The sequence below is a fragment of the Phaseolus vulgaris genome, chromosome 1 (assembly GCF_000499845.2).
Source record: "Phaseolus vulgaris cultivar G19833 chromosome 1, P. vulgaris v2.0, whole genome shotgun sequence".
NCBI classification, from domain to species: domain Eukaryota; kingdom Viridiplantae; phylum Streptophyta; class Magnoliopsida; order Fabales; family Fabaceae; genus Phaseolus; species Phaseolus vulgaris.
In genome coordinates this window covers 43,804,580-43,827,730 of record NC_023759.2, presented here as the reverse complement: position 1 = coordinate 43,827,730, position 23,151 = coordinate 43,804,580, and the positions used below count along the sequence as shown (strand labels likewise).

The 23,151-nt window shown below is 30.6% G+C and overlaps 3 protein-coding genes across 3 annotated transcripts; 1 reads left to right on the top strand and 2 right to left on the bottom strand.

Moving 5' to 3' along the window:
• Positions 1 to 1,419: 1,419 nt before the first annotated feature.
• Positions 1,420 to 3,660, bottom strand: LOC137815390 (protein NUCLEAR FUSION DEFECTIVE 4-like). The gene has a single exon (XM_068618532.1). The coding sequence runs from the start codon at positions 3,423 to 3,425 to the stop codon at positions 1,668 to 1,670; it is 1,758 nt and encodes a 585-aa protein (XP_068474633.1). The 5' UTR covers positions 3,426 to 3,660; the 3' UTR covers positions 1,420 to 1,667.
• Positions 3,661 to 11,735: 8,075 nt separating this feature from the next.
• LOC137815388 (uncharacterized) lies at positions 11,736 to 15,099 on the top strand. The gene is made up of 13 exons (XM_068618530.1): positions 11,736 to 11,976; positions 12,156 to 12,293; positions 12,609 to 12,690; positions 12,830 to 12,906; positions 12,984 to 13,099; positions 13,245 to 13,356; positions 13,432 to 13,548; positions 13,717 to 13,808; positions 14,096 to 14,162; positions 14,241 to 14,322; positions 14,395 to 14,486; positions 14,618 to 14,761; positions 14,927 to 15,099. The coding sequence occupies exons 1-13, from the start codon at positions 11,752 to 11,754 to the stop codon at positions 15,071 to 15,073; spliced, it is 1,491 nt and encodes a 496-aa protein (XP_068474631.1). The 5' UTR covers positions 11,736 to 11,751; the 3' UTR covers positions 15,074 to 15,099.
• Positions 15,100 to 17,184: 2,085 nt separating this feature from the next.
• On the bottom strand, positions 17,185 to 20,400 carry LOC137814482 (ACT domain-containing protein ACR10-like). Its single transcript, XM_068617256.1, has 6 exons — positions 20,015 to 20,400; positions 19,712 to 19,930; positions 19,180 to 19,285; positions 18,434 to 18,770; positions 17,896 to 18,180; positions 17,185 to 17,692 (listed from the first exon to the last, which is right to left on the bottom strand). Exons 1-6 carry the CDS (start codon positions 20,166 to 20,168, stop codon positions 17,555 to 17,557), a joined length of 1,239 nt encoding a protein of 412 aa, XP_068473357.1. The 5' UTR covers positions 20,169 to 20,400; the 3' UTR covers positions 17,185 to 17,554.
• Between the last annotated feature and the right edge of the window lie 2,751 nt (positions 20,401 to 23,151).

The following is a 23,151-nucleotide window of genomic DNA, read 5'->3' as shown; positions in this document are numbered from 1 at the left end:
AATCCATAACAGAATTAGGCTTCCCAGAAAAAAATGATTCAGTTTCGGATTGATGAATCCGTAGTACACTTCCAGATCCTGATTTCCGGTAATCACAGTGTCCTTTTTCAAATAAAAGATCAAGGTCAGTTTCGGGATTTAGAAAATTATGGGGGTGAAGGAAGAAAAACGTAGGGGTGCAGGAAGAATAAGCCATCCTTGTATCTAACGAAGCATGCTGTAAAAAACTAGTAAGACACTATATTGGTAAGCCCAATTTTAGCCGAGGCTCATGTGAATTCAGTTTTTTTTGGTCGGCCCATGTGAATTCACTTGTTTGAGCTATGGTTGCTTTTCTTCTGCTACTTTTATAAAAGTGTAATTTTTTAAAATGTATTATTTGGGTCTATGGCGAGTTCTATGATAAAGCAATAAGTGAAATTGTACACTAATGAGACATTGATTTAACAGGTAACAAAAATAGGCCATTTCTTCATCAATTTTTGCTTGAAAATCCTCAAAATTCTTTAAGTTGTTATGAGGGTATGAAAGTTCTATGCTAACAAATAGTATGATGTTGCAATACCATTCAAATGTACAATTGTCGTGTAAAATTGGTCTCAAAATTTCTCTCCATACCTTTCTGCGATTCAACACGCATATTTGTGGTGTTTTCAAGTTAGGGGAAAATTTTAATAGAAGAAGAAAAAAGGAAAAATAAAATAGTGTTAATTATTCTATTTATTGTTGAAAAAAAAATATTTTTAATAAACGCTTACTTAATTAGATTTTTATTTAAACTTTTTCTCTATTCTTGCTCTTCTTTTTCAAAGTTCCAAAATTGGTAATAAATTAAATAAGTAATCTTTTTTCGAAGTTTCAAGATTGGTAGTTAATGAAATAAGGAAATTATAAAGACAATTCCTAGAGAGGATTTAAAACAAAATAAAATAGCATGACTAAAGAATTAAGAGTATTGAATATTAGAGATGTACAAAACTTTAATGAAACTGTACTTTGCAAATGAAAATGGATGTTTATGTTTTAGATTTTGTTGGAGTACCCATTGATTATTTTAAAAATGAAAAAATATAATTAAAATAATTTTTTATTTAGAAGAAGTAAGGAGAGAAAAATACTTTTCATTAAATTAACATAAAATGAGAGGAAATATCTTTTTTTAATTTCTTAAAAATTTAAATATTTTTTAAAACACTAATGGGTAATTAATACCAAGAAAAATACAAAAAGTAAATAAATACTTTTAAATTATTCTAATTACTTATTTCTACTCATATAAATCAGAAAAAAATCTCTTATTTTCCACTATTATTTTATTTTTATCCATATGAATAAAAAAAGTGTTTTTATTTATTTATTTAATATCTTGCTTATTACTTTCCTTTGTGACAAAAGGGAAAAAGTTGGAAAGTAAAAGAGTGTGTGAAAGGAAGAGTATGAGTAGGATATGACGACACAAGTGAGTCATCGTGGTGATGAAGAAATCCATTAATATACCTTCTCTTTTGTAAGTGGGTGGATCACTTTCCATGACTGAATCCTTTCCTACGTTTTGGATAACTATGTTTTACAATTCAGCTTATGAACAAGGTATCTTTAAGATAATGTAGTGCATTAAGTTTATAAAAAAAAAGACATAATAATAACAGTAACTAAACCCAAACACTTCATTTTCCATTTTTCTTATCCTCTTCTCCTAAGGCAGTTGCGTGTGCTTCTGTGATACCAGTTTTGGTGATCTCATTCTCTTCGGCTACGTGTTCCACTTTGAAGTTTCTATAGATATCCCCCTTGTAAAATTTTCTAGTTCTCAGCACCAAAACAAATGCAATAAAGCAGGCAAAGAGCGTTGCCACCGTCATTATGATAAACGCCATTCTGTAGCACTGCACTCCAACGCAGTTAAGCTCCTTCCCCGCTTGTCTCGAGAGTCCTTTGGCCTTCAACTGTTTCAAAGCCTCTTTATCATACAAAACACCTGTGAGTCTCACGTTTAGAATGTAAGATCCAACAGGGCTTGACACGGCTCCAAAGTTGTACAGCGTGGAGTAATGTTTAAGGCCAAATATTTCTGATATGATCGCATAGATTAGCGGCCACTGAGCTCCCAAAGAGAACCCTATAATCATGGAAGCGAAGTAGAGGGCGTTTGGGGCACCAAGGGCAATCAGAATATGGCCAACACAACTCAGAAGCATAACAAGAGTGAAAACCAAGGGACGAGGGACTTTGTATTTGGTCAACAAGGTTTCAGAGGAAAAACCTGCAACTACCCGTCCCAAATAGTTCCATATGCTTAATAAGGACACGCATGCTGTGATGCTCTTCCTCGGGTATCCCAATGACCTTCCAATCTGTCCTAGATTGTCTACGGCTGTTAATGCTCCGCCAGCACCAAATATTGTTGCAACGAACAGAATCAGCATGTCAATACTGAAAAGTGCTTGCAAAATGGTGTAGTCTTCTCCTCTCTTTGGGGGGTTCAGTATGTTCCTGAAACAAGAACTTGTCTCGTTCGAACTTATTGTTGCTGGTACTTCTTGCTCCGCGTTTGGAGGTGGAATAATTTCAGTGACTACTTTCAACTGGGATGTTGAATCGGTTACACCTTCCGTTTTGGCTTTCAGTTGGTTTATTTCCTCTCTAAATACAACAACAAGTGGGAGAAGAAGAAGGAAGAAAACCACAACCCCATCGGCTACGAATTCCTGCCTTGTAAAAGTGAGCTTGTTTTGCATTATGATCAAAACCATGAGAAGCCCTGCAAGGGCAAGTGAAATGTATAGAAGGTGATAAAAAACCCTGTTCACGTTGCGATGGTGATAGAAAACGTTGTTGAATATCCGAATTGTTGGAAGGAAAAGGAAGGAGACAGCAGCAGGGAACCAAGCAATGAGTAAGATAAGGGCCTTAGGGTTGTGATCACCATAAAAGGCATGGTAGAACTGAGCCATGATGGCCCCACTTAGACCAACGTAACCTTTGAGTAGGCCTAAAAGACTACCACGGCTTCCTGGGAAGTTCTTGACACATGTGACTAAAGCACCAGTGGTGGCATAGGTCTGAGAATTTCCACCAATGAAAGTGTAGAGACACATTTGCCAAACTTGGGGTTTGGCAATTCGGTCAGAGACTGCAAGCCATATCATGAAGTAGCCAAAGAAGTTCATAAGAACCCCCATTGAGAGTACCACCCAGGGTGGTGTTACCTCGTTGATCAACCCTGATATGATTCCAAATGTGGCACCCATGTCTTTGAAGAAGCTGAGCAAGTTAACAGTGGTTTGGTCATACCCAAAAGAGGTTTTAACCTCGTTAGAGTACATGCCAAACATATAAACTGCCCCTGCAGCAGCCATGATAAGCATAGATGCATAGAGCATGAACCAACGCCCCGCGATAACATGGTAGATCAAGCTCTTCATTTCTCTCCAACCACCAGCACCTGCAAACTCTCCACCACCGTTTTTCACTGATGATGTTCGATTATGGGGTTAAGCACTCTTTCTTGTGAAGAACCATGCATATATATGGGTGGGGGATATTCATGGAGAGTTGAAAAAAAAATTAATGTTTATTTACATTTTTTTTATTATAAATATTAATATTTATTATGGTTTTATTTTGAAAAAAATGGAGAATTGAAAGGGTGATGATTATTTCCATAAAAGAAGAAGCCAATGATGGTAGCTTGACACCGGTATTTTCTTTTTCACATTCATTTGGGAAATGATTCTTTTACCGGTGTTATGACCATCATAGGATTTTTTTATTTTTTTTACCAAAATGGGTTGTTGTCAAAAAAAATTATAAATATGGGGTAAGTCGTGTCAATTTAGTACGACTTTACCATGTCAATCCCAAGTTGGCATGACTTCGTCCACATCATATTTTTTTAATTTTTTTTTTATTTTTAAATAAATATATATTATAATTATTTAATTATAATTAAAATTATAAGTTATGTAATATTTGAAATTAATTTGATAAATAAATTTGTTATGAAGGTATAAATACTTAGGTAAAGAAAATGAGAAAATTAATAATCAAACTTGAAATTGAATTTTATTATCAAGCTTGTTTGTGCGGATAATTACTTTTATTGTGACCTTCGATTTTGCAATATGAATATTTTTTTTGTTTTTAATATTTTTTATTAATCTAATAACCAAATTAATATATTATATTATCGTCAAACATGATCCATACACAATTATTCATTTTTTATTGCTTAAAACTAACACCCTTAGAAAATTATGTATCAAATTAATTTTAAACATTACATAACTTACTAGTCAATATCTAAATAAGAAAATTTTACAAGAAAATTAAAAATAAATAAATATATATATATATATATATATGACGTGGACAAAGTCGTGCTAAGTTGGCACGACTTTGTCTGGATGTAGATGATGATATCTATACAGATGGATCTTCTATATATCGCACAATGAAGTACCGCACGAGTGGGTATATAGGAATTCAAATCTGCCGCTCATGTTATGATCTTCTACATCCTAGGTCTTCCCATTCCTTCATCTGGCTTATGTTCTTCATGTAGCATTCAGACTGAATGACTCTATGAAATTACGTCGCTACTTCCACATGGTACGGGTAACGTAGGAGACATCTCTCTTTTTCCCAGGGGGAATCCTTAGAATTACCACAGCTTAGCTTTCAATTCGCCTCTGACCATCAAATGAAATGTGAATAACCCGCCCTCCCCTGTTTGAAACAAAGGGTGCTTCCGGTTCTGTCAGTGCTTGAAACAATTTTGTCTTCTCCATATTACTATATCTCGAGAGTCAATAATTTGATATGAGGAACTACTGAACTCAATCACTTGCTGCCGTTACTCTTCAGTTTTATGTTGAGGTCTATCCTGTAGAGGTACTCCAATTGGATCAGTGATCGATTTCTAGGTTTCGCCGTAAACCTAGTTGGTTACTTCCAATTACGTAAATCAATAGTTCAAACCGCACTCAAAGGTAGGGCATTTCCCATTTTTATTGGAACTTCTGTACCAGAAACAATGGTATCTCCAATTATAGCCCCTCTGGGGTGTAAAATATATTTTTTCTCACCATCCCCATAGTGTATGAGACAAATGGATGCATTTCGATTAGGGTCATATTCTATGGTTACGATTCTACCATATATGTTTTTTTCATTCCATCGAAAATCAATTTGACGGTATAGACGCTTATGACCTCCCCCTCTATGCCCTGCGGTAATTATTCCTCTGGCATTACGGCCTTTACCACAACGATGTTGTCCATAGATCAAATGATTTCGTGGATTGGATTTTACTTTACTGTCTACGGCTCCATTGCGTGTGCTTGGGGTAGAAGTTTTGTATAAATGTATCGCCATGCTATTAAGTATTTTGATTTAAGTTCTTTTCTTTCTAAGAGGTGGAATAGAATAGCCCGGTTGAAGCGTAATGATTATACGTCTGTAATGCATTATATGTCCCATAATAGGTCGTATTGACAAAGTCGTGCCAACTTAGCACGACTTTTGCATATAAAGTCGTGCTAAGTTGGCACGACTTGCCAATATTTATAATTTTTTTTAAAACAACTCTATTTTGGTAAAAAAAAAAAAACTCCATAATGGTCATAAAACCTAGTTTTACAACCTTTATATTGACTTATATTGATATTATGAATATTTCATTCATTTGAAAACTAGATATATGATTATGGGAAATGATGCTTTGAAAGAGATTTGGATATAACTTAAAAAAATATTAAAATAATAATATTAGGAGTAGTAATATATAAAAAAATGAAATGTAAATATATATTCCCCTATTATTATTTCGAAAGTGGAGTGGGCAATAAAAATGAAAGTTGTGGAAATTGAGATAGTGGGTGAGATAGATGAAAGTTGTGGGAATTGAGATAATTCAGTTGCGATAAAACAGTGCACCACTGTATTTTTAGTAGTGATATTTGATAGTGGTTACATTCATATTACACTTAAATAAATTATTATTTTATTATAATATAATATTTTATTTCAAAATATATTTGTAAAGTAGTTTTTTTTTTATATTTGTCATGTGAAAGAAACTTTATTCAATATTTTATTGTGCATTTCTATTTTTTTTTTCTTTTTTAATAATTTAAGAGATATTTCTCTTTCCTCTAATAATTTTTAAAAATTTACTAAATGAGTTCACATTCATACATTTTATTTAGATTAATTTTCTAATTTTTCACAAATAATTCCACAATAATTATTTTTAATTAGTTTTTATTTTCAAATATTTTGAATCATAAACGCATAATGATTTTTAAGTGATACAAATATTAGCAAGGTTATAGGGAATATGTCCATAAAAAAATTTGTCCACGGATTAATCTATATAAATAACTTAGATATAAATTACAAATTGACAAAAATCTGCTGGTTATGTATATTTTAAAAAAATATTCGACAAATGTATTTGGAAATTTAAATATTAAGCAAATTATTATTTAAAAAAAAATAGTTTGTATAAATAATTTACTTCCAAGAAAGTATTTACAAAAAAAACATCTTAAGAAGGATATAATACACTACTACAAGAAAATCATGAAATAAAAACCAATTTTTAGAGACTAAAATAATTAATTACAATAGAAACTAAAATAGAGACCATTTTAGAAACTAAAAAAAATTGGTTTCTAAATTAGTTTCTATTATTGTTAAATAGTTTATAAATTGGTATCTAATTAGCAACTAAGGTTTTAACTACCAATTATTTAGTTTCTAAATTTGATCTAAAAAACCTTGGTTGCGAATTAGATATCAATTTAGAAACTATTTAACACTAATAGAAAATAATAGAAATTAATTTAGAAACCAAATTTTTTTTTAGTTTCTAAAATGGTCTCTAATTTAGTTACTATTGCAACTAATTATTTTGGTTTCTACAAATTGGTTTCTATTTCATTATTTTCTTGTAGTGTAAAGATGGATATAGTTGACATAATTAAATTGTTTAATTTTTTTGTTCATAAATGTTTTAAGTTTTTATATTTTAAAACTTTAATTTTATTTCTTTATGACATTCTGTTTACAATTTTTTTTTTAAATTAAATAACATGTGGATGTTATGGTGTGTTTGGATTGAGGAGGAGATTTGAGGGAGTGAATTTGAAGTAATTTGAGAAGAAATTGAGATTGTTTGGATTAGAGATATATTAGAGTAGATTTGTGAGGAAAGTTTATTAAATTTGATGAATGATGAGATGGTTGTGTGGAAATTTTGATATTTTAGTGGTATTATGTAAATTTTTAATAATTATAAAATATATATTATAAATTAATTTTATTATTATTTATTCTTATCAACATTAATTATTATTTATAATTTTTTAATTATAGTTATTATTTCATAAATTTATTATTAATATTTTTATTTTAATTATCATTTTATATATTTATTAACATTTTAATAATTATTATTGTTATTTATATTGATAATATATATATATATATATATACATTAATCAAAATCTTTCGCATATTTTTTCAAGAAAGAAAGCTGGAAGTATTTTACCTCGATTTCTATATTTTATTATTATTTTATTTCTTGATTTACAAACTTTCAGCTTATTTCAACTCTTAACTTTCTCTTGTTGGATACAAACACAACATGTGTGATGTGAGAGAGAAAAAGAACTCGACATGTCATTTTACTTTATAGAAATAAGGTAGAAGGTGTTAAACATTTTCATGAAAACATGAATAAATATACATATCATAATTCATATATTATTTTATAAAATTGTTGTAAAAATAGTATATTGATAATTATTTTTAATATGTGTCCATCTTCTTCACCCTTTCTTCACTTTTTTTTCTCCACCTTTATATGTTTTTATAAACATATGTGTGGAAGGACACATAGAATAATGTGTTTTCATAAATAATATTAAACAAAAAGTATCAATTAAAAAAAAGACATTTCAAAAGATTCTACCTTTATTGTAAAATAATAAATATATAACATCATTTAATCTCTTCACTGTTACTCATAATAATGTCACTTTTTTTTTTATCAAATACAATAATCTTAGTTTCATAATGCACATATGATTGAGCTAATAAGTTAAATAATCATCATTTTCAGTATGACATATCTTCCAATTAACACAATCAGCCGCATTAATGAAAAGGAAAACACATAGTTGACACTACTTGGTGCAATGCCACTATATAACCCATGAGGAAAGAAAAGGTATAGCTTTGACATTTCAAAAGTAGTATTGCCCAACACATCATTGCATTGGAATTTAAGCTAAATCATATACTTCACAAAAATTAACATAATTAATTAAAATATAAGATATTTCTACCTTTATTTCCTTTTCATTTCAATTAGTGTAATTTACTAATATTTTTGGCACTTAAATTTTAAGTACATAATAAACTTAACTATTTTTAATTGAATTTCTATTAAAAAAAATATTTTATTGAGTACTCAATATTTTTTTTATCTAAATATCATGTTGTTTAATTTTTTTCATTTAATTTTTTCATTAAGATGATCTTATCGTTAATAATAGTTACTTTCATCTTTTCATCTCAACTCGTAGATCAATTTGTATTTCTCTCTCTTTAATTTGCTAATCAACCTGTCTTAGAGAAAAAAAAAAAAAAGACGAGTTAATTGACAAGTTTTGAAGAATTAGAGGAAACTTGATTAATAAAAAACAAATTACACTATAATTACACTGAAGTCAATTATATAAATTACATATAAGAAAACAAAAGTAACTTACATCATCTTATTAAAAATCAAATAAAAAATTACTTAAATAAAAAAAATATTTTGAACACTATAAAACAAAAAAAAAAAGTCGAACTTAATTAAAAAATATCTAAATTTACGATGTATCTAAAAGTTAATTAAATTTATTTATTTACTTGTTACTATTATTATTATTATTATTTATATTTATATATATAAGCAAAATTGAAGGATTTGTGACATATGACAAAACATTGCTTCTTTAATTTATTACATAACTTTAAACGAAACACACTTGTTTTTCTGGTAAAAACCTATAACAGTTTCAACAAATATAATTTACTCTTTCCCAATAATTTTTATATTAATAGCATATAAACTGAGAATTATAATTATTTGTCTTGTTTAAACTATTTTTACTTGATATGCATTTTTTATAATAGGTAAATCTTGCTCCAGCACGAATCAAACAGAAGAAGTTAAGTTGTCTTGGAGTTCTTCTGATCATAAAAAAGATTTAGCACAAAAGATTTAGTGAAGAAGTAGTATATCATGATAATGAATAATGTACGACTTTAGTTTTATTGATTTTTTTTTTCAAACTTTTTTTTTATCGTAAAATAATTAATTAAATTATAAAAATTTATAAAAAACATTGATTTTTAAATTAATTTATATTATTATTAAATAATTTCTAAATTAGTATATAATTACTAACCAAACCAATGTTTTTCGCTCCTTACTGTATCTTTATTACAAGACCTTTTAGATTTCACCACTCTCACTGCTTCTACTGGGAAATGAGTTCAATTTACTTTTCACCTACACTTAAACCAATTGCACATTAACACAAAAATCTGTAGCTGCTGGAATCATTAGGTTGGAAATTTAGAAAAGTGCTGTTAATTTCCACTCCTTATTGTTGATCATTATCACCACTCTTACTGCTTCTACTGGGAAATGAGTTCACTTTACTTTTCACCTGCACTTAAACCAATTGCACATTAACACAAAAATCAGTAGCTGCTGGAATCATGGACACTTTGAGGAATCCTTGTAATCCAAAGAAATTCCAAACAAACTCTAAGGTTTTATTTTGCTTCAGCGTTGGAAAGTTTACCTCAAAAATAGTTACTTGCTATGTCTAATGGCAAGTATATCGTGTTGCTAGAGAAGTAATAATTTATTTTTAAGAATGGATACAGAACCCACAACAGTTTAATAAAAGTAAAAGATTTACTAAATAGAAAACAGAATAATAAAGTTTGTTGAGAGTTTGTTATGATTGTGATGATTAAAAAGAAAATAAGTCAAAAAGTTTGTTGGTTTAATTGGAAAAATTGTGATTGGAATTCATCTTTCTTATTCTTTTGTATTTGGAATAACATGATAATATTCTATCATTTGATTTACATTGATGTCCATATAAAAATCACTTATATCGAATTCTCACATAAAATTATTAAGACAATATCTTAAATATCGATTTCTCCTCGCATATTTATAAAAATTTCTTATCATTATGATTAGACGTAACTTCTTATCATTACGATTAGATGTTGATAACAATTAACATTTCAAATTTATAGCATTCAAATATGTTAAACATTATAACACCTTTTATCCTTCCAATTGAATTTCAATCTACTCCATGATCCTTTAGGGTCGTGTCTCAAGACTCATATTTAAACTAGTTAGGCTTGAGCTATGTGACTTCTGGTTGGGTGTTACTAGGCTTGCCTAAACGAGTTGCACGAAAAAAGACCCAACATTACTGGAGTAATCTCGTTTGGGCGAGATAAAACTCGCTTGGATGAATGGTGGTGCATTCTAACTTTTCCTTTTTAGTTTTGTACATTCTCCTTTGCCTTTTTTTATCTCCATTATTCTCTAAAATTCTCAAATTAACTCAAATTTGAAAATAAATCGCTTTTATTCAAATTATAATCACAAGATATATAAAAAGGTATAAATTCATAAATTATGAGTTATATTATAGTTATTTTATCAATTAATATGTATAAGTGTCTATATTTTAATATGAAATATTATTATTTATAAGTGCTTTTTTACCATAATATCCTGTTGGATGGGTTGCTTATTTGCAATTCTTATAGGTTACTTTTCTGTGTAATCGGTGATGATTTAAGCTATACCAATGGCTTGCTTATACCTAAGGGCAAGGGAGGTTTTTGTTGTTGTGTTTTGCAGGCAAGAAGCGTGGAAAGGTGCGTAGCAGTACCACTTGATGCAGAGTAGCTCTGTTTGCAGCAAAACTTACCACTAAGGTGTACATGGGACAATAATAGCAGAGTTTTTAAGGCTACTTCGTTGAGGCTGAGATAAACATGGCACAGCTTATCCACTGCATGTGACGTATCAAATAGCATCCATGGGAGTAAACTTCACTATTTTTTTGCTGCTGCAAATTCGCATATCTGTCTTTAAACGAGGCTATAATCACTCAAGATACGACATCATCTTTTGACACGCATTAAAAAAATGAGTAATTAACTACTTTTTAAAAGCTCTTTTTTGTTTATTATCTTTGTTTTATATTTTACTTTATTTAGCCGGACAATTACCACTGTGCAAACATCCAAAGAAATAATTCTAAGTTTAGAGTAATTATAAAAAGCACCAGCCTGTGCTAATGCTAATTAATCTATCAAATGAGAGTGTTAACCTCTTCCCTGTCTTTCTCTCCAATGTCTTTATTTGTTTAGATTTCTTTCTTTTGAAAAAAATATCCAAAGTCCTTCATCTGTCTCTTCTATTTGTAATGTAATATTAAACATTTCGACCTTGAAGATGAGGCCAACAAAGCCGGCCTTCTACTTCATTCATTTGGACCTCTCTGTCACATTAATTCTTTATTTCTATCTCTAACATGTACTCTTTCTATAATTGTTAAATTCCACTGCAAGAGGAAGAGACAAGGATACATTTGAACATTGTTGAATACTATTCACTATTCAGCCATGGATGAAGGAACTAAGAGAATGGAAGAAGGCCTCAATTCACCATTAAATGATGAGGGTGATAATAAGGATGGCTTGAAGAAGCAGGTAACCATTAGAAGCAGTAAAGGAGGTTCTACAGTTGAGCGTGACAAAGACACAATGGCTAAGCCTGTGGCTGTGGATGAGTTAGAGGAGCAACCACTGGTTAAGAAGAAGACCAAGAGGGTTGCAACCCTGGATGCATTTAGGGGTCTAACCATAGTGGTTAGTCCTCTCCAAACCCTTTTCTCTGCATGGCAAAACTAGTTTTTCATGCATTTATTTTAAAGTTATTGTTGATAGAACACTTTATCATATTTGAAATATGTAGTCACATATTTATATTGAAACGTTTTCTTTCATAAAAAAAACTGTTAAATATTTTTCACTCTTAATTTATGCAGTTGATGATACTGGTAGACGACGCTGGTGAAGCTTATCCACGCATTGATCACTCCCCATGGAATGGATGTACTTTGGCCGATTTCGTTATGCCTTTCTTTCTTTTCATTGTTGGGGTTGCCATAGCCCTTGCACTCAAGGTATGATTACATGCCACCATGTTCTGCGTGCAATTTTCACTTGCTTTTCCAATAACTTAGTCAAATAACTTATAATAATGGTTCATGCAAGATAATACAATCATGAAGATGGTCTTCTTCATCTCCTACTAGATTAGGTTTCTCAATGTCCTTTCATGTATATATATTATTGATTGAGACAATGGATTTATCTGAATAATTTAATAAGCAAGTTATGCTTCACTTTTTCTATTTTTTTAAAGTTACTCCTATCAATAAAATTAACGTTAAGAGTGGCTTAAATTTTATTGATAAAATTTGATTATAATGATGCAGAGAATCCCCAAGATCAGGAATGCTGTAAAGAAGATAATCCTTAGGACAATGAAGCTTCTCTTCTGGGGTGTAATTTTGCAAGGTAAACCCAAATTGTTGCATTTTCTGATGTATCAAAAAAATAAAAATATAAAAACATTTTGAACAAATATATATATATATATATATATATATATATGTATAAATCCTGATGGAGTGATTTGATATATATAACATTACAGGGGGTTACTCTCATGCTCCTAATGATCTCGAATATGGAGTTAACATGAAATTTATCCGATGGTTTGGTATTCTCCAGGTATATATTGTTGAAATTAAAGTAAATGCATATAGGGTTATGATGCAAAATAACCCCATTTCTGAATTCTTATGCAGAGAATAGCTCTTGTATACTGTGTTGTAGCTCTAATAGAGACATTTACCACCAAGCTTAAACCCACAACGTTGGGTTCTGGATACCTATCCATTTTTACTGCTTATAAATGGCAATGGTGAGAAAATACAAAAACTTCAAACTTCAAATATGCTGCTTGATTGCTAGAGCGATAATAAAAATAGATGAAGAGGAATTCAACTGAAATTGATTATTGAACTAGCTTTGATAAACATTACATATTTTATACACGTGTGGCTTAGGCTTGGAGGGTTTGTGGCATTTCTCATTTATATGATCACAACCTTCACCCTCTATGTTCCTGATTGGAGTTTCGTGGATCGTTTTAACGGCGATGAACCGAAGAGATACACGGTACATAATCAAAATGGTGCAAATATTTTTGTTCTATCTTCAAAAATCTTAAACCTATTTTTCTTCCATTTTTAGGTCATTTGTGGGATGAGAGGACACCTAGGGCCTGCATGCAACGCTGTTGGACACGTGGACCGACAGGTTTGGGGGGTCAACCATCTTTATTCTCAACCTGTGTGGAGACGACTGAAGGTGAGTGAGTGTTGACTATTCAGCACTGTTGCATGATTTTCCTACTAAAATTGTCCAATACTTCTTTTTTTCTTTTCATTTCCAACGAACAATATTTTGCTATTATATATTCTAAATATGTATTTATTCTGCTATTGTTTTTCTAATTTTTTTCTGTGACGTTTATAGGCGTGTACACTCAGTTCTCCTGGAGATGGTACTTTACGTGAAGATGCTCCAAGTTGGTGTCGTGCTCCTTTTGAACCTGAAGGCTTGTTGAGGTTTAGTTATCTCCATTTGTTTAAATAAATACTTGTAAGAGAATAAATAAAAGATAAAATCAATCAAATTTCTCTCTAAAATCAAATTGCAGTGTTTAGTATTTTTAGAGGTTATAGTAAGGCAAAAGTTGATTTGCAAAGATGAATTTATATGGATAAGTTTAAGACATACTTGTTAAGAACTTCATTAACTGACTTGTATTCTTTGTTTCTAGTTTTGTTTCTAGCTATATATAGTCTCAATTTATGAATCAGAAATATGTAACAAATAGTTTTTGTTTGATTAGTTCTATATCAGCTATTCTCTCTGGCACTATCGGGATCCACTATGGACACGTCTTGATTCACTTCAAGGTTACAGAACTTCACCCGTGTTATGCAAACATCTCTTATATATCTAAAATTTAGTTAAAAGTGTATGAGATTTGACAGGGTCATTCGGAGAGGCTAAAACAATGGGTCTCAATGGGGTTTGTGTTGCTCATAATAGCCATCATCCTTCACTTCACAGATGGTAAGCTAGTCAAATAAAATCCATCTAATTAGTAAAAGTTGCATCTTAACAATGTTTTGTGGTATATTGCAGCTATCCCAATTAACAAGCAACTCTACAGTTTCAGCTATGTTTGTTTCACAGCTGGGGCAGCTGGAATTGTTTTCTCTGGGTTCTACATACTGGTAGGTACAAGTGTCCGTAGAATGCTTTAACTCAAGTACACAATTTTGTTCTATTAAGTTAATAATAATATGCTCTCTTTGATTCTATCTCTCGTTGTGATTCTTATTTAAATATCTTGAAAATTAAACAGATTGATGTTTGGGGGCTCCGGACTCCATTTTTGTTCTTGGAATGGATAGGAATGAATGCTATGCTAGTGTTTGTGATGGCAGCTGAGGGCATCTTTGCAGCTTTTGTAAATGGATGGTATTATGAAGATCCACGTAACTCTCTAGTAAGAACCAACGTTTATGATTTATATTGTATAAAAAATTGCATTCAATACTCAGATAAGTTATTCAAAATGAAACTTCAGACAAACAACACTAATATACCAAATATTGTTTAGATTTTGTCTCTATTAAGGTTCTAACCAATATTGTTGCATGTAATAAACCAGGTACACTGGATCGAGAAGCATGTGTTTGTCAATGTTTGGCACTCAGAGAGGGTGGGAACCATCTTGTATGTCATCTTTGCAGAAATCACATTCTGGAGTGTGGTTGCTGGCGTCTTGCACAAATTAGGAATATATTGGAAACTATAATTAGTAAGCTATATGTAACCTGCAATTGTTCTTCCTCTTTAATTATATTCTTCTTTTTGTTAATCACTTTCTCTTCAATTTGCCAAAAGAGAGTGGGTAGCACTCCAAAATTTCCTTGTGATGGTCCCAAAAGAATAAAAAGAAAAACACACATAGTTGACACTACTTGGTGCAATGCCACTATATAACCCATGAGGGAAGAAAAGGTATAGCATTCACATTTCAAAGTAGTATTGCCCAACACATCATTGCATTGGAATTTAAGCTAAATCATATACTTCACAAAAAATAAGATAATTAATTAAAATATATTTAAGGATATTTGTACCTTTATTTCCTTTTCATTTCTATCCATGTAATTTACTCATACTTCTTTTGATCAAGTTATAAGTATATGATAAATTTGACTATTTTTAGTTGAGTTTCTATTAAAAAAAGTTTATTTATTGAGTATTAAAAGAATTTATTTTTATCTGGGTATCATATTTGTTTAATTTTACCATTAATGAAATGAAATTATGGTTATTTTCATCTTTTTATCTCAAATTCCTCGATTAACTTTATTTTTTTTCTTTAATTTGTTAATAAACTTTTTCTTAAGATAAGAAAAAATGAGTTGACCGACAAATTTTGGAGATTAGTGAGAAAATAAGCGAGTTGATAGACAAGTTTAAGAAGATTAGAGAGAAAATGAGGAGTTGATAGATTAGATACATAAGAGAAAACATGAGTAACTTATCCTATGAATGATAAAAATCAAATGAAAAATTACTTAAATAAAAAAAGTATTTTGAACACTTCATAAAACATTATTTTTTAAGTGAAACTCAGTTAAAATTATCTAAACTTATGATAGTCCTAAAAGTTAATTAAAATTATTTATTTATTTATTTATTATTATTATTATTAATATTTATATATATATAAGCAAAATTGATGGATTTGTGACATATGGCAAAATATTTCTTATTTAATTTATTACATAATTTAAAACGAAACCATACTTGTTGCTTTCTGATAAAAACCTATAACAGTTTCAACAAAATATAATTTACTATTTCCTTTTTTTCAATATTTTTTATATTAATAGCATATAAACTGAGGACTATAATTATTTGTCTAATTTATACTATTTTTATTTTGATATGCATTTTTTAATCAGTATATATTGTTCTTATTATTGATACTATAAAATGTCCAAAACATTTGAATGAATAAACAAAAGTTCCATACTGAGTCCCCAAAGGAAGCTTTCTATATTTTTTCCCTCGCCACCATTTCAAAACGACACAGATAAGGACAAGTGAAAGGCAACCACATTCTATCTTATTTAAAATGAAACAAAGAAAAAAACATTTATTTAGTGTAAGTGGCACAAGATAAAATATAACACAACATTTTTTTGTCAAGTCTATCAAGATTCTTGTTCCTCACGGAGTCTATATAAGATGCCGACAAATGGGAATAACAGCAATCAAAAATCTTAAAATATCGGTTTGTGACATGTATGGGAGGAATTTTTACGGCATAGCAACAAATGGGGTCTTTTCTTGATGTTAACTTGTTTAGTGAAAACAGTATTAGAAAAATGAGATCTATAGATATTTTATTTAGCTGCAAAAGACGAGACAAAAGCCTGTGCTAGTGCTTCTCCATTTGCAATGATCATGGAATCCCCATATTTCACAAGATCAGTGATCAAGCTATGTCTATGTCAATGACTGGAACGTGTCCTTAAAAAAATGCAGCGGCAAAAAATGGCCAAAGACCGCTGAACATGTGCTTACAAACTCATGAATCAATTGACAGAATCAGGGTTTGCCATATGTTGATGTGACATGATGCTCCCTGTGATATTCATGTAGGTGACATCTGGTGAAGTCCTTGTTGAACTAACCTATTAAATTAGAATATAAGATAAAATATCACAATAGGGGACAAGTAGCTCGTACAATTGAAACTGTATCTTAGGAAAATGACATGATAAAAAATGACTAAGCATAAGGAACAACCAGCAGTTAGGTGAGGAAACCAACTACCAATTCAGGGTTGCAACATATACAGAGTAAAGATTGCAGCAAAGCACACAAGTCCATAAATCACAGACAAACTTTTGTCAACTTATTTGAATTCCTTCAAACGTGTCATTGCTTCTTCAAAAAAATTCATTATGCAACCAATTAAAACTTTATGCAACTAATTATAACCACTTTACAATAATTCACTTTCAATTATAAAATACTCTAAAGAATCCCCCTTTATTTCTCCTTTTTTCCCCTATACTTGCTAGTTGCTACAGCCCTTCTTTCTACACTGAGTTAAAATTACAAAAGCTCCAAAAATACAGCGTGAACACGACCACTACTTGCACAATATACATTTCTTCGTTACATTAAGTTACATATCATAACTACATGATAACCACGTTTTCTGTACAAAGGAACACGTTCATCCTTGATGAACAATGCAACCAACCAAGAATCACACCCAACCCATCAACATCTTCCAAACTCCTTTCTCAATCTTGTTTCTCGGAACAGATAAGCCCTCCCCCTCATCAAGCAAGATTCTATAAACTTCCCACTCCCGATCTCCAATCACGTGTCTTCCAACTTCAGCCTGTTGAAACAAAAAAAGAAAAATTGACATGATGTAAATGATCATTCTCAGTCAACCTCTCTGCTTGACTCTAATTTTGTGAACATAATTCTAGAAATTGGGAATGGGAACAGTGTGAAAATTCATTCATGTTGAGCCAGTCTCCTAGAGGAGAACATGAAAATGAACAGTAGGAAGTAACATAGTGATTAGATCGTAAGTACCGAAAAGATTGAGGGGCCAAGCATTTTGAGAGCAAGAGTAATATCATAAAAAACAAGGGGTCGTCCTTTGCCAGATAACTCCACAGGGTTTGCAACCAACAGCTCCGTATCAGGGCCCCTGCTTACAACAGTTACTCTGAAGGGACGGAGTAGTTCAATCCTAAGGCGTGATGACAAAGACTTCTGCTTGCTGGGGTCAACTATTTTTTTCCCGTCTGCTTGCACTATGAACAAGTCAAGCTCACATTTTCCTCTGGGTTTTGTTGAGAATCTCCCGTAAGAAATCTGTTCAAATGACAAATAAGGTCTAGTGATTGTTTCAAATTACTTGACAGTTAACACAACAAAGAGAACTGCTCATGTGGAAAGAATATGAAATTTCACAGCACATTGTTCACATACAAAAAACTTCACATATACTATGAAATAGAAGTGCATGGGCTTATCAATTTTCTCTGCCGACAACACTATCCAGTTCATGGCAGTATAAAAGTATGACTAAAAAATATTGTATTAGCCAGCTCTTTAATTACTATACCTGAATATTGTAATCCTTCAGAGTTCTCATGATGTCATAAAGAAGACCTTTGTGATCTTGACATATAATTTGGACAAGCGTATGAGCAGGACTCAACGAATTGTCTATTGCAATAGAAACAGAATCAGATGTGGAAGTCCCGCTTTGTAATGAATCAGGTAATTCCAAATCATAGATATCTTCTGTGATTGCACTTGGAAGGAACGAAGATGATTGAGAACAAGCAGTAATTTCCGGACCAACCAATTCAATGTCAATGGTAATTGAGGGATCCCCCAAAATAACTAACAACTGTTCAATTGTGTCGTCCCTTCTCTTCTTTGTATGTAGAAGTTCCCTGATTGTATGTATATAAGATTAAGCAGTATGTTAGTTAGTTTAGTGAAGATACAAGGAATTGCAATCAAATGCGCATTATACATCAGCAAATTAATCTCCACTCTCATCAAATGAAGTTAACATTCTCTAGCAAAAGAGTACTTTCAGAAGAAAGTTGGGAACATTAGTAACATATGCTTCAGCTAACCAAAAAATATATATTTTCCTGCAACCGGATACGATATACCTATCTTATTATTAGTTCCTTTTTTCATTATTTTTAAGAGAACACTTGGCAATTCAGCTCAACATATCCACTGCCTTGGTAAATAGAAAAATGCAGTTCGATTGAAATGGACTGGCAATAAAACAGTACAAAATTACATCACAAGTACGCTACGAAAACTGAATTTCTAGAAATGTTCAACCTGGTATCCGTGACGAAAAACAGATCCACCACTCTGCCATCAGGTGTAGTAGAAATCTTCACTTTGTGTATGATGAGCTCTAGCTCACTAAGAACCTCTGTAATATCTGTCCCAAAATCCAATAATAAAAGCATTAAGTTATTTTTTCAACTCATAAATAATACACAACAAGGCGTCAACCAGATAACTTGTAACAAATTAACAATCAGTAAATATCTAAAAACATGGCAAAACCCAAGGCAGGCAAAGAATCCAGTAATAATACAAAAGTAGAACTTTAGAGTTTGAAAGTATTTCACACTGCAAAACTATCAGCTCATCTTACTATTGGCATGGTTTTCTTAAGCAGCAAACAGAACCATAAGACCATTTACCACTCCAACCAACAAACATAAGGGTGGAGAAAAATAACACCAAGATGCAAAGCTATAAAAGCGAAAAGCAACAGCACATCAGAAAACTAGAAACCCCAAATCTCTGACAGAAAACTCAAGACAACAAACAAGTACAAGCAGTAGAATTCCAAAATTACCATGTAAAAGGCCTTTTCTATCATGACAACAAAATTTCAAGAGGAACACATCAGAAGGTTTAGGAGGCTTCAATTCTGAACGGTAATATGAAATCCCAGAAGCTGAGGAACAAGAAGGACACGCCTCAATTAGCCTCTTCTTCAACAAACTCCACCTGGTCCTTTGCTTTCCCGCCACCCAGAAAACTATGTAGCACCATTTTCCGTCAGTGGACACATCTTCATTGCAAACAAACAAACGAATCAGTCTCAGCGTTTAACAGACACCACACAGTTAACTGAAACTGAAGATAAGTGGATTACCTCCTCGTACAATGCTAAGACCGAAGAAGAGAATTATACGACACAAATCACAACCCAGACCGGTCTTGTCAGGGCAGTTTACAGTTATGACGGTGGTTTCACCTTCTTTCTCAGCCTCCCTGATAATCACTACGTCGTCGTGCAGTATCCCCATAATATTTTTCTTCTTTTGCTTCAGAAGGGTTCGTCTTCTTCACACAACTTCTTTCTCTACTTCGGTTCTACTACTACTACTCTACAGAGAGAGAGAGGGAAATTGGATTGTGAATGCTTCTCTTTCTCCTCGTTGAGAGGTAGTGGATTGTGACTAATGAATTGGATGGAAAAAGAGAATGAAATTACACTCATGGCCTTCGCACTCTCTTAAATTACGCACGCTCGTTAACAGACAGCAAGTGCCGACTAAACATGTTTAAGAATACATTTTGCACGCACCTTAGGAGACAAGGACGTGTTTGTTTACTACGCAACCTTTGCCACTGTTTTGTGCTATTAGTTGATAGGAAAAACTCACGTGGAAAAAATACACAATCACAAATCAACTATAAAAAAATAAATAACACATGATTTACTTACATCCACATGAACAATTATTAGGTTTTCATTCTATCTGGTCGTACATTAATTACAAGTACAATGATCTCTTTAAATAGAGATTATAAAAGAAACATAATGATTAAGCTCACTCACTAAACATATGTCAGTCAGTCTAACCCAATTGGTCATAGTTTCATACTCAACACTACTAACTAAGTTCATCTTCAACTCACGGTCACTTCTACTACTCTTAAGATTTATTTATACTATTATTTTCAGAAATAATAATAATATTATTATTATTATTATGATTCATCTCCCTTAAAATTATTAAAAGTGAGGCTTAAACAAATGTTTTAACCTAGTATTGTACTTTTCTTACAAAGCTGAGATGAATTTTATAAGACCATGTATTCCCTTCATATTAAATTCTGTATCTAAATTGTTTTTTTATCTCAGTCTTGGAGATGAGAGTGCATCTAAAGATATTTGAAGATTAAGCTACTCTGATGCAGTCATGTGATAGACAATAATATTCATATTTAATGTCTTCGATATTTAATATCTTGCATGTGGTTATCTATTTGTTTTATTTTTAATGAATCTTTATCGAACATGTTTGGGAGAGAGGAGTTTATATTATTTTTAATCTTCAATTTAGTTATTAATTTAGTCGTTGTTTACTTATCATTGTTTTTGGATTACGTACACATTTTATGAATCTGTTGAGGTGTTTTAGGTATTGTATTGGTATTTCTCAGTTTTAATTTGTATTTCTCCATAAGAATGATACTTTATTTACCTGAAACTTCTAACTATTATTTAATATTTCTCTCGATAAGACTGTTGTTTCTTAACCTTATCTAATACTTTTAACTATTGATTAACTTCTCATTAAGTTTCGTGCTTCTCGACTATATATTGATACTTTTGCATCTTTGTTTAGTAATTACTTGATACTTCTTAATAAAATTGATACTTGTTGAAAAGTGGTACTTCATGATAAGAGTTTTTGTAAAGAATGATATTTCTTAGTTTTATTTAGTATTTCTTGGCAATAGTATGTTCGTACTTTATTTAAAAACCTTTTCTTTATGAGCTGTATATTACACTTACTAGAAGGAAAAGTTTTTTTCTTAAACAATACAATTGACATCCAATTATAATAATAAAATAATATTTTAAATTAAAAAATAAAATGAATATAATTAAAATAATAATTTATTGATATGTAGAATGAATGTGTTTTATTGTGTGTGACGTTAAAATATCATTACCTTTACTAAAATTATTTAAAATTTGATTATCTTCTTGAAATTTTGTATTAAAAACTAATTGAGTAATAAAAAGAGAAAAGACGTGGGTTCCTGGTAGTTTCATAAAATGGTGGGAAGTTGCAAGGGTGTGCGGAGTTGGAAGGAGCCATCTCGTGCACGCGCAGAAAGCGTTAGAATATAAAAATATTTTTTAACATTAAACAAAAGAAGTCACATCACGTGTCTTCTCCAACTAACCAACTTCAGAAACGTGACTTTTATGCAAGCGGGTTTAAAATGTTCCCAAAAATAAGTTGGAACAAAAATGATACTGTTACACCCTCTACAATAACTTATTATAACTTATATATCTGAAATTAAATTGTTTTTATTGGTATAAATTATATTTTTCTTAAAATTTCTTTTGAAAGTTTCTTATTTTTTCTAAACTTTTTTTATCATTTTAAAATAATCAAAATAACCTATTAACCCGTAAAATATAAAATCAAATCAAATCCAGTAAAAACGGATCAAATTCATTTTCACACCTCTACTAAAAACACCATTTCCTAAATAATGATCCTACAAATATTATGATCTTATTTAAAAAAATTAAATATTAAAAATAAATTCTAATACTTTTTATTATATTCTCTAAAATCCTTTTTAGCTAATTAATCTTCATTATTTTGAACGAGACATTATGGTGTGTTTATTTCCATGAGGGAGGGGAGAAGGTACTTTTTGTATTTGTTTCAAGGGTTTTGAGGGTGGAAGAGTAGATGGAGGATAGGGTAAATGGATTTTTTCATTCTTCACAAAATGAAGATATTTGTCGGATTATGTAAGATTATTGTATTTTATCAAAATATCCTTATGCATGTATTTTATTATAATATACAAAATTAAATACTATATAAATTTATTTATTATTTATAATTTTAAAAATATTTAATTACATCATTAATAACAACATATAATTATAAATAATAAAAATAAATAAAAAATAAAAAAATAAAATTATAATATCAACAATATATAGTTATATAAATTAATAAATGAATATAATAATAAATATTATTTTCATAAATTTAAATGTATTTAATAAATTTATTTCAATTTAACACAAAAATAAATTTTATTATATTTTTCAATTTTTTATTAAAAAATATAAATAATTATGAATATTACATATTAAAAACATTTAATTCCTAAAAAAAATTATAATTCATTATTTAAATATATGTTAGCAACAAGAATAAATTTGTAAATTTATGATAAACCATCCTCACAAATTCACACTATCATCAATTAATCCAAACAATTTGACAAATTCTCACACAT

Excerpts from the sequence above, each read along its gene's own strand:
- LOC137815390 (XM_068618532.1), bottom strand. The coding sequence starts at position 3,425 with ATGAAGAGCTTGATCTACCATGTTATCGCGGGGCGTTGGTTCATGCTC.
- LOC137815388 (XM_068618530.1), top strand. The coding sequence starts at position 11,752 with ATGGAAGAAGGCCTCAATTCACCATTAAATGATGAGGGTGATAATAAG. Across the intron at positions 12,294-12,608 it reads CCATAGCCCTTGCACTCAAG|AGAATCCCCAAGATCAGGAA; the intron begins GTATGATTACAT and ends ATAATGATGCAG. Across the intron at positions 12,907-12,983 it reads GATGGTTTGGTATTCTCCAG|AGAATAGCTCTTGTATACTG; the intron begins GTATATATTGTT and ends ATTCTTATGCAG.
- LOC137814482 (XM_068617256.1), bottom strand. The coding sequence starts at position 20,168 with ATGGGGATACTGCACGACGACGTAGTGATTATCAGGGAGGCTGAGAAA. Across the intron at positions 19,931-20,014 it reads TCTTAGCATTGTACGAGGAG|ATGTGTCCACTGACGGAAAA; the intron begins GTAATCCACTTA and ends TTTGCAATGAAG. Across the intron at positions 18,771-19,179 it reads TTTTTCGTCACGGATACCAG|GGAACTTCTACATACAAAGA; the intron begins GTTGAACATTTC and ends ACATACAATCAG.